This window comes from Salmo salar, chromosome 11 (assembly GCF_965601325.2).
Source record: "Salmo salar chromosome 11, fSalSal1, whole genome shotgun sequence".
NCBI lineage: Eukaryota > Metazoa > Chordata > Actinopteri > Salmoniformes > Salmonidae > Salmo > Salmo salar.
The window spans coordinates 105270442-105284022 of NC_138301.1; the positions used below are offsets into that span (position 1 = coordinate 105270442).

Genomic DNA, 13581 nt, shown 5'->3' on the forward strand with positions numbered 1-13581 from the left:
AAATCTCACAAAATAATTCATTGTCATAAGAAAATATGAGCATGCAGTTTTATGTTTTGTGTCCAAAGGCCAGATACAATATTCACTATCTTTGATATGCACTGTTGAAATTTAAATTATGTTTGTTATTTGCATCAGTTACCCCCCTCCCTTTCTCCTCTGTTGCCATGGGAACTGCTGCAGTCTCTAGCTCCTTGTCTTTTACATTCTGTCATCATACTGCCCTCAATGGTTTCTCCCACCTTGGCAAGATACAGTATCTTTGTAGTCCCCCCAACCATTGCTGCCCATCACTTGCCCCCTCTCGTCTCCACTCTCTCTCCCTTCCCCCATCATGCCCTCTAATGTTACAGTCTCTCGCTCTCTTCTCTCTCTCCAGACATCTTGATTAAACTGGAGAGAATAGAATAAGTGAAAAAAGACAATGACATGATAATGACATGGATAAAATCTCTTATCATAATGGGTATTTCAGCTGAATAATTTTCAGTAATTATGAACAACTTAATAATCATTTATTTCCACACTCGGAAGCTTTGAGATTGTAGCATAGGCTATGGTTTTGAACACATAATTTTCCCTTTTCTAATCTATGCTATCTATCTTATTTGAAATGTGTACACCAATCCCCATAGATAAAACCTTTCATGGTTACAGATGGAGGTTTGACATCATGTTCTCAACGTCAACCTCTATGCGCACCCTTTACTTATGAACGCGTTGCTTTGCTCTTGAAGTTTGTCCTGTTGTCCGTATCGTAGTTGCAGTTTTTCGTATAGTTTTTTCCTTTTAGGAAGTAGCTAGCTAGCTGGAGTAAATATAATTGTGTATGTCCATAAATATTGTAAGATTTTTTCAATTTTAATGATCACAATTACGTGCATGTTAATTGTTAATGTATAGTGCTGCAGATTTACTATAGACGAAAAGGTGAGTATGAGGAGTGTTGCAATTTTGAATGCATTCTAGCCAAGCACTTGCAACACTTGTCTTGGGCGAGTTAGCCAGTTGTTAGCATGTAGCTAGCTAGTCAGCTAACGTTAGCGTGCTACCTTTGCAGGTGTTTTACTATAAAGGTAGTTATGTAAACTGAATCTCAGCTAAAATGACATTCTGTTGAAATACATGTGTAACTAGCAATGGCATTCTTCGTAATTTTGAAATGTTCTTGTCATCCTCAATGTTTTAGCTAGCTAGCAGCAGATGAGCCTTCTATTAACGTTATTATAAAGGTAAATTGGCTCTGGCCAGCAGCATAGCTAACCCCCCTGTAAGGAGTCTGTACAGTTTTCTTTCTTTCATTTATAGATTAAGTCCTTGAAGCTTTTACAGATTACTCTGACATGCGTATCTCTAATTGTTCTCTTACGTTTGTTGGCAGTAAAGAAAAAACTCGTATAACTCATTGTTTGAGACACTAGAAATAGTTTCTTGTGAGTGATGTAGATTTGAATGGTGCCTTTGTATTCAGTATTCATCTGCATTAGTCTCAATGCTTTTCTCTTCTATTTTACAGCTTGCTACAGAAATATTAAAGGCCCAGTCAACAGCTCATTATCAGATATGACTTGCAGTAGACAAAGAAAACGTTAATTAGCTAAGTAATTAATGTCATATTAAGGGGATGTGACAAATATATATATATATATATATTATTCCACAAGGGGTTTTCTTCAGGATGAGCAGGCCAATGTTGGAATTGTTAAGTGGGCTTCCTCCAATTAACAGGGAGGCATAGCCCTCAAAAGAAAAGCACATTTTTTCCAAGGAAGCAGAGATAGAGGGGCATTGGCAGGAGCCACAGGAATAGGGCAGTGAGATTTCAGGGAGTGGTGTGGAACTTCAGGACCAGAGTCAGTGCTGGGTCAGTCACCATGGGTGGTGTAACGGGACCAGTTTTCCTGTGGCTGCAGGATGTGTTAGGGGTAACTCTCCTCAGAGCCCGCAGGACTCTACTGCAGGCTGCAATCCTCTCCTGCGTTCTAGTGCTGCTGGTCTGGGTGGCCATCTTCCTCTATGGCAGCTTCTACTACTCCTATATGCCCACCGTCAGCTTTTCTACACCAGTGCACTACCACTACAGGTACCGAGAGACATCATTGAAAGTTTGTTTTGTGCCTTTTTGTCTTCAAACTGAAGTTAAATCCACTCTTTACTCGCCTTTCACTCACATTTTGAATGGTTTAAAAAAATATATATATAATTGCTTTTGCATGAGCATTTAGCTGCACTTAACAAAATACTCATGCTGTTGCACCTGATTTTTGTTTTGAGCTATTAGTACCATGACAAGGTAAAAAGTGGAGGCCCATAACATGTCACACTCTGTTTGTTCTAGTACCGATTGTGATGCCTCCAATTCAGTCCTCTGCTCTTTCCCCATGGCTAACATCTCGCTGCTAAAGAATGGCAAAGACCAGGTATGCTCTTCACATATTAACCATTCTTTTCCTCACCCCCTCTATCCTGAGCTAGATGCTAATATAATTTCAATATGCAAAGAAATTATCGCTCTAGGCAGATATGCTCACTGTCTCTCTTACAGTATTCTATCCCTCATTGTCTTTCCTAGGTTATGATTTATGGTCAGCCATATCGAATCTCTTTAGAGTTGGAAATGCCTGAGTCGCCAGTCAACGAACATCTTGGCATGTTCATGATTAAGATGTCTTGCTACACAAAGGACGGCCAGACAGTTGCAGCTGTGGCGCGCTCTGTGAGTGATAAAGTGCTATGTTGATTCTGTTTGGCATCCTACTACACCAATTTCTCTTCTGAGCCTCTCCAAACATTTCAGTGCCAGTTTGTGCCATGTGGCACATAACTGGATTCTCGACATAGCTCACTGTAATATATCTACTGCTGTGCATACCATTCTTAGTATATCGTTTTGGTACATATACACATAGATTGCATTTGGATTACTGATAGTGTTATTTGGGTTGTTAACTGGATTCGTTCTGATGTTTAAGATTTCTTGTTTCTAGTTTTTGATTATTATTTGTGTACGTGTTTGACATTTTGGCTGCACTGTTAGGAGCTAGTAACACAAGCATTTCCCTGCACCCGCTAGTACGTCTGCTAAACTGTGTACACGACCAATACACTTTGATTTTATTCGTTGAGTTTCCTCCAACATAACATTTCCTTTATTACTTCACAATGTTGGAATTAAACATGGACATTTTTGTTATTTGATGATTGTGTGGCCCTCTGACGGTGACTGATTTATTTTCTCTACCAGGCTATGCTGCACTACCGATCTGGTCTCCTCCAGACATTGAATACTCTACTGTTCTCTCCTCTCCTGCTGACTGGGATGACGGAGCAGAAGCAGCTCATTGAGGTTGAGCTCTTCTCAGACTACAAGGCCAATTCTGTAAGAGCTATTTGTGGTTGCCTGTACTTATCAAATCCATTTTCCTCTCCCACAGAGCTTGCACTTAGTTCCTGTCACGCTCTCTGCACTGGGCCTTCTCAATGAGTCAGATTGTCGTGATCTTGTGATCATCATTTGCATGTTATCTGAATCATTTCATTTTTATCTGATGTAATTCGATTTACCAAGCATACTTCCCTTTCAGCAGCAGTTGATGTTCATGTGCTTTCAATTAAACGTACTTGGACAGAACTAATTTATTTAGAAGCAGTCCAAACAAATACAACCTGAGTAAAATGTCCTCTTTCAAAGTGAGAGTGAGTTTTAATAATCTTGCAAGCCAGACCACCTAGTCTTGAATTTGTTCAGTTCTGCAAGACTGGCCAAGTCAGACTAGTCTTTTTTAGGTAATAAGGTCCAAATATGTTTCTCTCACTACAGTATCAACCCACTGTTGGTGCGGTCATTGAGATCCAGTCTCGGCGGGTGCAAATCTATTCAGCTCAGCTCAGGATCCATGCTTTCTTCACTGGTATCAGGTATAGACCTCCTCCCGATCGTATCAATTATTTCAGTTTCAAATCCAGATTATTTGATGCCAATAAGCCAAATACATATAATGCCATTCGTTTTCTGACTGTTGTGTATTCCGTTCTTTTGTTTTCAACCTATTCTCCATCCATCCTTCTCTTTCTCCTTTCTCTGAACCCTTTTGTCTTAATAGATACCTCCTGTACAATTTCCCATTGACGTCTGCAGTGATTGGCGTGGCCAGCAACTTTGCCTTCCTCAGTGTCATTGTGCTCTTCGGATACCTACAGTTTATATGGGGGGGACTTTGGCCTCCTGAGCAGGTCAGGGTAAGATGCTGTCTCATTTTCTCCACTGTAATAGGATGTTCCCCATCCATACAGTACATCTAATCTTACATTAAAATATCTGCTTGGAACTGATCCTCAAAACTTAAACTGTGTTTTGTTTGGTTTATCATGTCCGTAGGTTATGATGGGAGACACGACTCGCCTGCAGCGTAGAAGAGAAGATGCTCGGAAGCGCATGTCCTTCTCACAGAGTGAGTTAGTTCTACTCTACAACACGCATCAAACCCATTGTGTAAAACAGACATAACATGGTTCATCTGAATGTGTTTTAGCTCAAATGCCTCAGAAAGATAATGATCGTGTGGCTGAGCAGTTGGAAGAACCTAGACAACAAGCATCAGAAATAAAGAAAGGTGAGGGTATTAGGGTCTTTCTATAAATAATGGGGCCAATGTATGACATTGGGATCGAATTTTCAAAATGGTTTGAAACTAAAATAAAAATGAATTTTATGTAGTTCCACATGTGCTTAGAGGAATAAAAGTGAATATATGGAAATTGGCCCATAACTCCACATACAACAACATAGATATTTAATTTATTATTACATTCTAAAATATGTGAGAATAATGTGGACATTGCCTGACTAAATAGATTGAATGCATGGCGATTTCTTTGGAGCCTATGTGGCTGACGCAGCCACGGGAAGTAGTTTGGGGGTGAGGGGGTTTGCCCAACGCTGCAGACGGCTATATTGGTCCGCTGATACAGGACTATTAAAGGCCCAGCACTACTTTTGTGGAAAAAATATTTTTTTCTAAAATATAGAGAGACATTTATTTTTCCAATTTTCTCAGGGGATGCTACTTTCTGCAGCTATGCGCAGCCACACATTATAAATCCATGAATAGCGGTAGCATTAATCTCACCATTTGAATCTCACCACCGCTGTTTTATAATGAGCAAGTGAACAAAAACAAGGTTCCCTTTTTAATGGAAAGATTTGTATGGAAAGCCAACGTTAGATGTTGTCGTCCTCATAATAACCGCAAGTGGTTTTATCGCAACAAGAGTAGCGCAGCACCCTTCAATTGAAATGGAAACAAATGAAAGTGGTCACATCTCTCACAAAAACTGATCAAAAATGAAATTGCGGATAATTATAAGGAAGCAGGAGAAATTATAAATTGGCTACAGTAATTACAAGGACTTTTCAAGCACCAAATTGAGGAAATGTCTGATGCTCAAGGTAGGCCTTACCAGTACTTGAATCGCTGAGCTCTAAATTCTAGTAAGCTACTTCAAGCCCCTTTTATTGTTTAACATTGCAGGTGTAACATGGAAAACAAAATGTACTTGTCATGTTATTTTATTACCAGATCATGTTGTGAATAAGTCCACTAGCCTATGTCATTTGTTTTCATTATATCCAGAATAAATAATAGGAATAGCGTTGGGTGTTGCTCAATTGTCTATCCTATACAGTTGACCACAGTAGACTCGGTGTCCAATACATACTGTATGAAAACATGAACTCATTATCTTGATGCTTTTTCTGTTAAATCTGAGACCCTGCTGTAAATCAAGCAGACCACAACAGATGATCAACATCAATTCGCTAGGGATATTAAATCCAAAGTGGGTCCAGGCACAACTGTCTTCACCGGCATAATGCATGAGACACCAAAATATTCTGGACATTCCTTGCGAACACCTTTTTTCCAGCACTTGGGCTGTTGTTGTGTCACATGTGCTATCACATCAGCCGTTCATCACTTGACTGTCATTTGAAAAATTCCTTCCTGGATCAGATGATGATGTGTGAAAATGTAATGGTGTAACTAATCAGCTGGACACCAAATATGCATCCAACAAGTATTGTGCATAATTATTGAAGAACCACGTTAATGACAGTATCTATTTAGAAGCAATCGATTTTGCAATCGCATACATCATTTCGGATTTGTGTGTTCATGATAACTGTTTTCACCCCGTAACATAAGGAGACGAAACGTTACATAGTTACAATGCATTTCTGATATCTCTTTACAAAAACTGTCCAACAGCTAGATCCAGGATTCTTACAGGGTTCAAGTTCAATGTCTAATTTAACTGATTAATGCTTAATATATGATATAACGACAACTTACACTGGCATAAATGCAAGGACAGAAAATGTATCTTTTATGTTACACGATTTTGGACAAATCCGTCAAGACACCAACAATGATAATGTGTATTAAATGTTAAGTTTTAAATCAATTTGTGATTTTTATTGAATATAGTTATGATCCCCCTTATATCTTAATGTAATGACATGAAGATAAAAATGGCAGGCTATTATCAATGACTTATCAACAGCTGTAAAAAGTTGTCCAGTGTAGGAAACTGGTACCCTAGTTTATAGAAAGATCCATGAGAATGTGTGAATTAGTGTATACACAAGATATACACAACAGTATATTAAATCAACTGATCTTGATTTAATTTATACTGACTCTTATCAGTGTGTTAGATTACTAGTTTGGACACACTTTGGGGCTGCAGGTAGCCTAGTGGTTAGAGCGTAGGACTAGTAACCGAAAGATTGCAAGATCGAATCCCCGAGCTGACAAGGTAAAAAAAAATCTGTCGTTCTGCCCCTGAACAAGGCAGTTAACCCACTGTTCCTTGGCTGTCATTGAAAATAAGAATTTGTTCTTAACTGACTTGTCTAGTTAAATAAAGGTAAGATAAAAAAAAACACTGTGTTGTTGTGGATTTGTAGGCCTACTTCAAGAGTAGTTGTGGATTATGATGACAGGTTATTTTTATGAATTTTACCGTACTGTTTTTTGTTCAGCATAGTTGCTGTTTACATTATATTCTTGCATTCTGTCTCTACTACAGTTGTAACGGCTGTTTGTTTTTGTAGTGGAGCTGGAAACACCAGATGTGATTGGTTCCCTGAACGAGCCCTCTGGTTTGCCAGAGAATCAAACAGGTAAGACTATTTCAGACAAAGATTGTTGACGCGCTGTCTTTTTCCTGAACTACTTGAGTCATTTGTAATAACCTTTCACTGTTATAATAATTTCTTTAGTCTAACTCAACCTGTCTCTCTATCTGCCTCCCTGTGTTAGCTCTAGGGTCGTCATCAGATGTGCCCCTGGAGGCTCCTCAGATTAACGAGACCGATGCAAGTCAGGAGGAGCCTGCTGATCCGGAGGATAGAGGTGCAGAAGCGGTCCTGTTAGAGGGACCCCAGGGACCACAGCCAGGGGAATCTACGCTGCGTCAGAGACAGGGACCCTGGATGAGTCTCTGAACCATGGATCATCACTCAGACATTCAAACGCTCACAGGTCCCTCAATGTGCCTTTCACCGACAGGCAAAGAGAGAAAGATTGATGTATGGATTGAAGCAGAAAGATTGACAGACTGACTCCCACAAACACCCTGCACAAATATTCCCTATAGCCTATCATTTTACTTAGCATGTAATTTAATAATAATCATATAATATAATAATATATGCCATTTAGTAGAGGCTTTTATCTAAAGTGACTGGAACGTGGCATGATAGCTATGCTCTTTGATTTTTCAAAGATCAACCAGTGTCAAGGTTATAAGCCTCCTTTAGTTCGGCAAATATTTGTAGGATTAAGCTCAATCCTGACTCTTGCATGTCCTTCAGAGCAATGGAAATAATCACTCCGGTCTTTAAGCACTTATTTAATTCCCTAGCCTGCATCATTGTAGCAGAGACTGTTGTTCAGCCTTTTTGTTTTACGAATGAGTCTTTAAGGAATGTGAGCAGGTACACAAGCATAGTTGAGAATGACTTTTGTGCCTGTGATTGAAGCCTACGGTTACCATAAGAATCAGAGTGCCCTGAGCTGCTGAATGATGACCCTGCAGATTACACTGTTACACATTTAAAGTTTCTCCACAGTTATTCATCTTAAACGCAAGGAACATGCATTTTGTTTATGCTTCTGTAGAAGGTTATTGTATTATTTTCCTTGAGGAAATATGCCTTTTAGAGCTATTACAGGGACCACCACATGTTGAATTTAATTTAATTGGGCCGAAACAAATATAGCAAGATGTACATTCTATTCCCAAAGGATAGCACTTAAAAGTATTTATTAAAGCACTTGTTTCCAAAGTGGTCCTTAATGTTACTTTGTTTTTAAATTAATATGTATTTTTTCTGTTTTAGATAACTAAATGTTTCAAGGAGCAAAGAAGGATATGTTAAGTTACAATTGGAAGAGTTTTGTTGAAAAGTACTCATATATGAAAAAAGTGTTGTAGAAAATAAATAAGATATGGTCTGTGATATGGTCAAATGTCATTTGTGAGGTTCATTCAAATGTGAATGAGGGCAATGAATGGAAGGTGATTTGACTTAAGTATGATTCAAATGTTATTTGAGAAGATCATGAGAATTGTATCAGTATATGAATGATCAGATATAATTAAGTCAATTCATACAAATTTCAAACTGAAAAAGATATTTGACGCAACTGATGAATGCTCTGGTTGTTCACAACTTTTAGTTTTATTGACTTTGATATCAAATCAGTCATAGTTTTGTTTGGGTCATTACAGTGCATGTGCATTGTGTTTTTCTTTACCTGCAATTGTGTACATGCAACGACTGTCAAGCAATGATTGTTTTTATGTTATTTAAGCTTCACTGCCTGAGTTTAAAAAACGCTGTGCACAAAATATGAATACATTCAATATTTTGTTGGTAATCAGGTAAAAGGTTGTATGCAGATGATAACATCTGAGGTTATTTTCCGGTGAAGTGGTTCTTTAAGAGTTAGTAGTGTCCTAGCAGTAGGTAGTCAGTTTTTCACACTGAACTATAACAATACAGTGACCGTGCTCTGTAACGTCCTGGCTTTTGAAATGTGTTTATGACAGGGTTTTCTTTGTGCCCAGTTCACACCAATGTTGGAATAAGCAGCCTCTGACTTACAGTATCACAACAGCCCTATTCTACACTGAACGAAAATGTAGACGCAACATGTGTTGGTCCAATGTTTCATAAGCTGAAATAAAAGATCCCAGAAATGTTATATATGCATAAAAATCTTATTTCTCTAAAATGTTGTGTAGAAATTTGTTTACATCTGTGTTATTGAGCATTTCTCTGTTGCCAAGATAATGCATCCACCTGAGAGGTGTGGCATATCAAGAAGCTGATTAAACAGCATGATCATTACACAGGTGAACCTTGGGCTGGGGTCAATAAAACACCACCCTAAAATGTGCAGTTTTGTCACACAACACAATGCCACAGATGTTTCAAGTTTTTAGGGAGCGTGCAATTGGCATGCTGACTGCAGGAATGTCCACCAGAGATATTGCCAGATAATTTAATGTTAATTTCTCTACCCTGAGCCGCCTCCAATGTCGTTTTAGAGAATTTGGCAGTATGTCTAACTGGCCTCACAACCGCAGACCACATGTATTGCGTCGTGTGGGGGAGCGTTTTGCTGATGTCAACGTTGTGAACAGAGCGCTCCATGGTAGTGATGGGGTTATGGTATGGGCAGGCATATGCTGCGGACAACAAAAACAATTGCATTTTATTGATGGCAATTTGAATGCACAGAAATAATGTGACCAGATCTTGAGGCACATTTTTGGTAAGGTATCTTTGACCAACAGATGCATATCTGTATTCCCAGTCATATGGGCCCAATGAATTTATTTCAATTGACTGATTTCCTCATATGAACTGTAACGCAGTAAAATCTTTTAAATTGTTGCATGTTGCGTTTATATTTTTGTTAAGTATATTTCATGTGTAAAGTTTTGTTTCTCGGCGTACACATCACGGACAAACTGAAATGGTCCACCCACACAGACAGCGCAACAGCGCTTCTTCAACCTCAGGAGGCTGAATAAATTTGGCTTGTCACCTAAAACCCTCACAAACGTTTACAGATGCACAATTGAGAACATCCTGTTGGGCTGTATCACGGCCCTCAACCGCAAGGCTCTCCAGAGGGTGGTGCGGTCTGCACAACGCATCACCGGGGGCAAACTACCTGCCCTCCAGGACACCTACAGCACCTGATGTCACAGGAAGGCCAAAAAGATCATCAAGGACAACAGCCACCTGAGCTACTGCCTGTTCACCCCGCTACCATCCAGAAGGCGAGGTCAGTACAGGTGCATCAAAGCTGGGACCCGAAAGACTGAAAAACAGCTTCTATCTCAAGGCCATCAGACTGTTATACAGCCATCACCAACTCAGAGAGGCATCTGCCTACATACAGACTCAAATCATTGGTCACTTTAATAAATGGATCACTAGTCACTTTAAATAATGCCACTTTAATAATGTTTACATATCTTACATTACTCATCTCGTATGTATATACTGTATTTTATACCATCTATTGCATCTTCCCTATGCCGCTCGGTCATTGCTCATCCATATATTTATATGTACATATTCTTATTTAGATTTGTGTGTATTAGGTAGTTGTTGTGTAATTGTTAGATTACTTGTTAGATATTACTGCACTGTCGGAACTAGAAGCACAAGCATTTCGCTACACTCACATTAACATCTGCTAACCATGTGTATGTGACCAATAACATTTGATTTGATGTAACCTATCGATTGGTCATAATGTAAAACTGTTGACTACTCTTTTCAAAAAATATTTGGCTTTACGATGAACGATGGAGTTGTCAAGAGCACAAACAGATCTGGGACCAGGGTCCGTACTTACAAAGCGTCTCAGAGTAGGGGTGCTGATCTAGGACCAGGTACCCCTTGTCAATTCACTATATTCTAAAATGCCAAACTGATCCTAGGTCAGCATTCATACTCTGGGATGCTTTATTTCAGGTTGATTTGTTGGCCTACTGTGGAACAAATTTATTTTTTACTTCACACTGTGAGATCCAACATTAGAGGACCACACACAAACAAATAATACATACATTTAAGAAATATATCATGAAAATGTGTGAGAACTGTTTTTTCACGTTTGAGAAAAAAGTGTCCATGAGGTCATTACCAGAGGGTCGTGAGCAAAGCCAGTTCGAAGCCATTGCACATGCTCAGACGGCGGGGCCGTAAAGCTACATTGCATGTTACGAACAAAGCGAATATCTTTGCTAACTATTCACGGACGTTAAACGCCCATTTGCTGTACATATAGAACTAACAATACCCACTATTATTGGAGTTAAGTGGGTGTTCGGTTCCTGACTATGTCAACAGCCGACGATTCACGTTACTGCAACGGTACGTTGATGTTAGCTAGCTATCGTTAACAAACGTAGCTAACTAGCTGCCTATAAACAACGTTCTTCCTTGCCAGCTATTTTTCTTTCGTAATACGACATGTGTTCTGAATTGGATAACTAGGAGTTGACACTACCTATAAATGATTTAACTTGTCAGCAATATAAAGTAATTAGCTAGCTGTGGTTAAACTTTAGAAGCTAACGTTAGCGCATTGTTTTACTCTGGACCATGGTGCGTGTGCGGGTATATTTTTCTATGACAACACATCTAGTTGGCTAACATCCCCTCTTGTGTTATAGACGTAGGTAACTAGTTACTGTAGTAACATCAACGTTGAGTAATTTCATAACTAGCGCTCTAGCTACATCACAACATTGAAATTTGGCTGAAAACGTGCCTGCGTAGTACAGCGAGAATTGGGCGATTCCACGCCACGAAGGCCCAGAAATAAATTAATTAAGACCTGAGGGATAGGGCTGGAGAAATGTAACCACTCTCAAATTCATAGACAAGGAATGATCAAGCGTGATATCAAATTGACGGTTTTAACCATGTTTTGAGGCGATATAGTGTTTGTTTACATTGAATGTGTTTACAGTAGAGTGACACAAGCTTATGTTTTATTGTGATGGGGTAGGACAGTTGAACTAAGCTATTTTTTACAATGTATTTTACCTTTTATTTAACTAGGCAAGTCGGTTAATAACACATTCTTATTTTCAATGACGGCCTAGGAACAGTGGGTTAACTACCTTGTTCAGGGGCAGAACGACAGATTTTTACCTTGTCAGCTCGGGGATTCGAGCTTGCACATTTTGGTTACTCGTCAAACGCTCTAACCACTAGGCCAACCACTGCCGCCCCAATGGAGCATGTATGTCATATTTTTCAAGATTTACATTTAATTAATTCAGAAGTCCCAAAATGGATGAAGCAACTGCAGATTGCCCCTTTAATAAAACACAATTTTCCCACCACCATGAGAGGGGCTAATGATACAGTACTTCCTGATATTGCATACTATGTTCAGCCAGGAGTAAATAACAGACTGCTGCAACCTAATTGGCTTAACGCAGTGCGCAACATCCAGGAATTGTCTGAAAGTGGTGGTGGAAAATTGTTTTATTAACCCTTTACACACATGGGAATTGGCCTATATGGATAGGACTTAAATTGAAATGTTTCTTACAGAAGAAATATGAAATGAATAACCAATTGAAAGGGAACAGTTTGGAGATGATTCGAAAATTATTAGACCAAAGGTGAGGACACAACAGTTCACCTGACACGACTGAATCCAGACATTCACTGTTGATTTTATGTGTCACAGTTACTGTACTTTTTGCCACATTTGTTGATAGATAAATCTGAAAATATTCTGGATACATTCAGTAACATAAGAATATTCCTGGAAAATGTGGGGTAGTTGCAAGAAAAGACAAAGTGACAAGGGTTTGAGTGAGAGTACTAACTGGTGCCTCCCCCCCCCCCCCCCCCCCCCCCCCCCCACACACAATTACAGTTTGCGCAATCCAAAAACGGTCTGTTATAAATCGCAATCTTGGTGTTGTGAAAGCTTATTCATTTGAAAGCTTGTTCTATTGGCACAATGGTTAGCTACAGTTGAAGTCGGAAGTTTACATACACCTTAGCCAAATACATTTAATCTCAGTTTTTCACAATTCCTGACATTTAATCCTATTAAAAATTCCCTGTCTTAGGTCAATTAGGATCACCACTTTATTTTAAGAATGTGAAATGTCAGAATAATAGTAAAGAGTGATTTATTTCAGCTTATTTCTTTCATCGCATTCCCAGTGGGTCAGAAGTGTACATACACTCAATTAGTATTTGGTAGCATTGCCTTTAAATTGTTGAACTTGGGTCAAACATTTCGGGTAGCTTTCCACAAGCTTCCCACTATAAATTGGGTGAATTTTGGCCCATTCCTCCTGACTTAGCTGGTGTAACTGAGTCAGGTTTCTAGGCCTCCTTGCTCTCACACACTTTTTCAGTTCTGCCCACAAATTTTCTATAGGATTGAGGTCAGGGCTTTGATGGCCACTCCAATACCTTGACTTTGTTGTCCTTAAGCCATTTTGCCACAACTTTGG

At 39.2% G+C, this 13581-nt stretch overlaps 2 protein-coding genes across 11 annotated transcripts in view; both read left to right on the forward strand.

The window, feature by feature from the left end:
• Window positions 1–748: 748 nt before the first annotated feature.
• On the forward strand, window positions 749–9272 carry LOC106563482 (seipin). 10 transcript variants are annotated; one of them, XM_014129101.3, is made up of 12 exons: window positions 750–930; window positions 1190–1232; window positions 1517–2083; window positions 2339–2420; window positions 2573–2716; window positions 3245–3379; window positions 3821–3918; window positions 4104–4239; window positions 4379–4451; window positions 4533–4613; window positions 7115–7183; window positions 7323–9272. In XM_014129101.3, the coding sequence occupies exons 3-12, from the start codon at window positions 1875–1877 to the stop codon at window positions 7505–7507; spliced, it is 1212 nt and encodes a 403-aa protein (XP_013984576.1). In that variant the 5' UTR covers window positions 750–930; window positions 1190–1232; window positions 1517–1874; the 3' UTR covers window positions 7508–9272. The 10 variants fall into 10 exon arrangements, with proteins under 10 accessions (XP_013984581.1, XP_013984584.1, XP_013984576.1 ...); XM_014129104.3 differs by having other exon boundaries at window positions 750–1232; XM_082958228.1 differs by having other exon boundaries at window positions 1190–2083.
• A 2010-nt stretch (window positions 9273–11282) lies between these two features.
• Window positions 11283–13581, forward strand: part of nxf1 (nuclear RNA export factor 1) — a 29406-nt gene continuing 27107 nt past the window's right edge. Inside the window, 1 exon segment of the mRNA NM_001173738.1 lies at window positions 11283–11464. Within this exon segment, the coding sequence (NP_001167209.1) occupies window positions 11431–11464 (34 nt within the window). The 5' untranslated portion in view covers window positions 11283–11430.

Excerpts from the sequence above, each read along its gene's own strand:
- LOC106563482 (XM_014129100.3), top strand. The coding sequence starts at position 1,875 with ATGGGTGGTGTAACGGGACCAGTTTTCCTGTGGCTGCAGGATGTGTTA. Across the intron at positions 4,614-7,114 it reads AGCATCAGAAATAAAGAAAG|TGGAGCTGGAAACACCAGAT; the intron begins GTGAGGGTATTA and ends TTGTTTTTGTAG. Across the intron at positions 7,184-7,322 it reads TTTGCCAGAGAATCAAACAG|CTCTAGGGTCGTCATCAGAT; the intron begins GTAAGACTATTT and ends TCCCTGTGTTAG.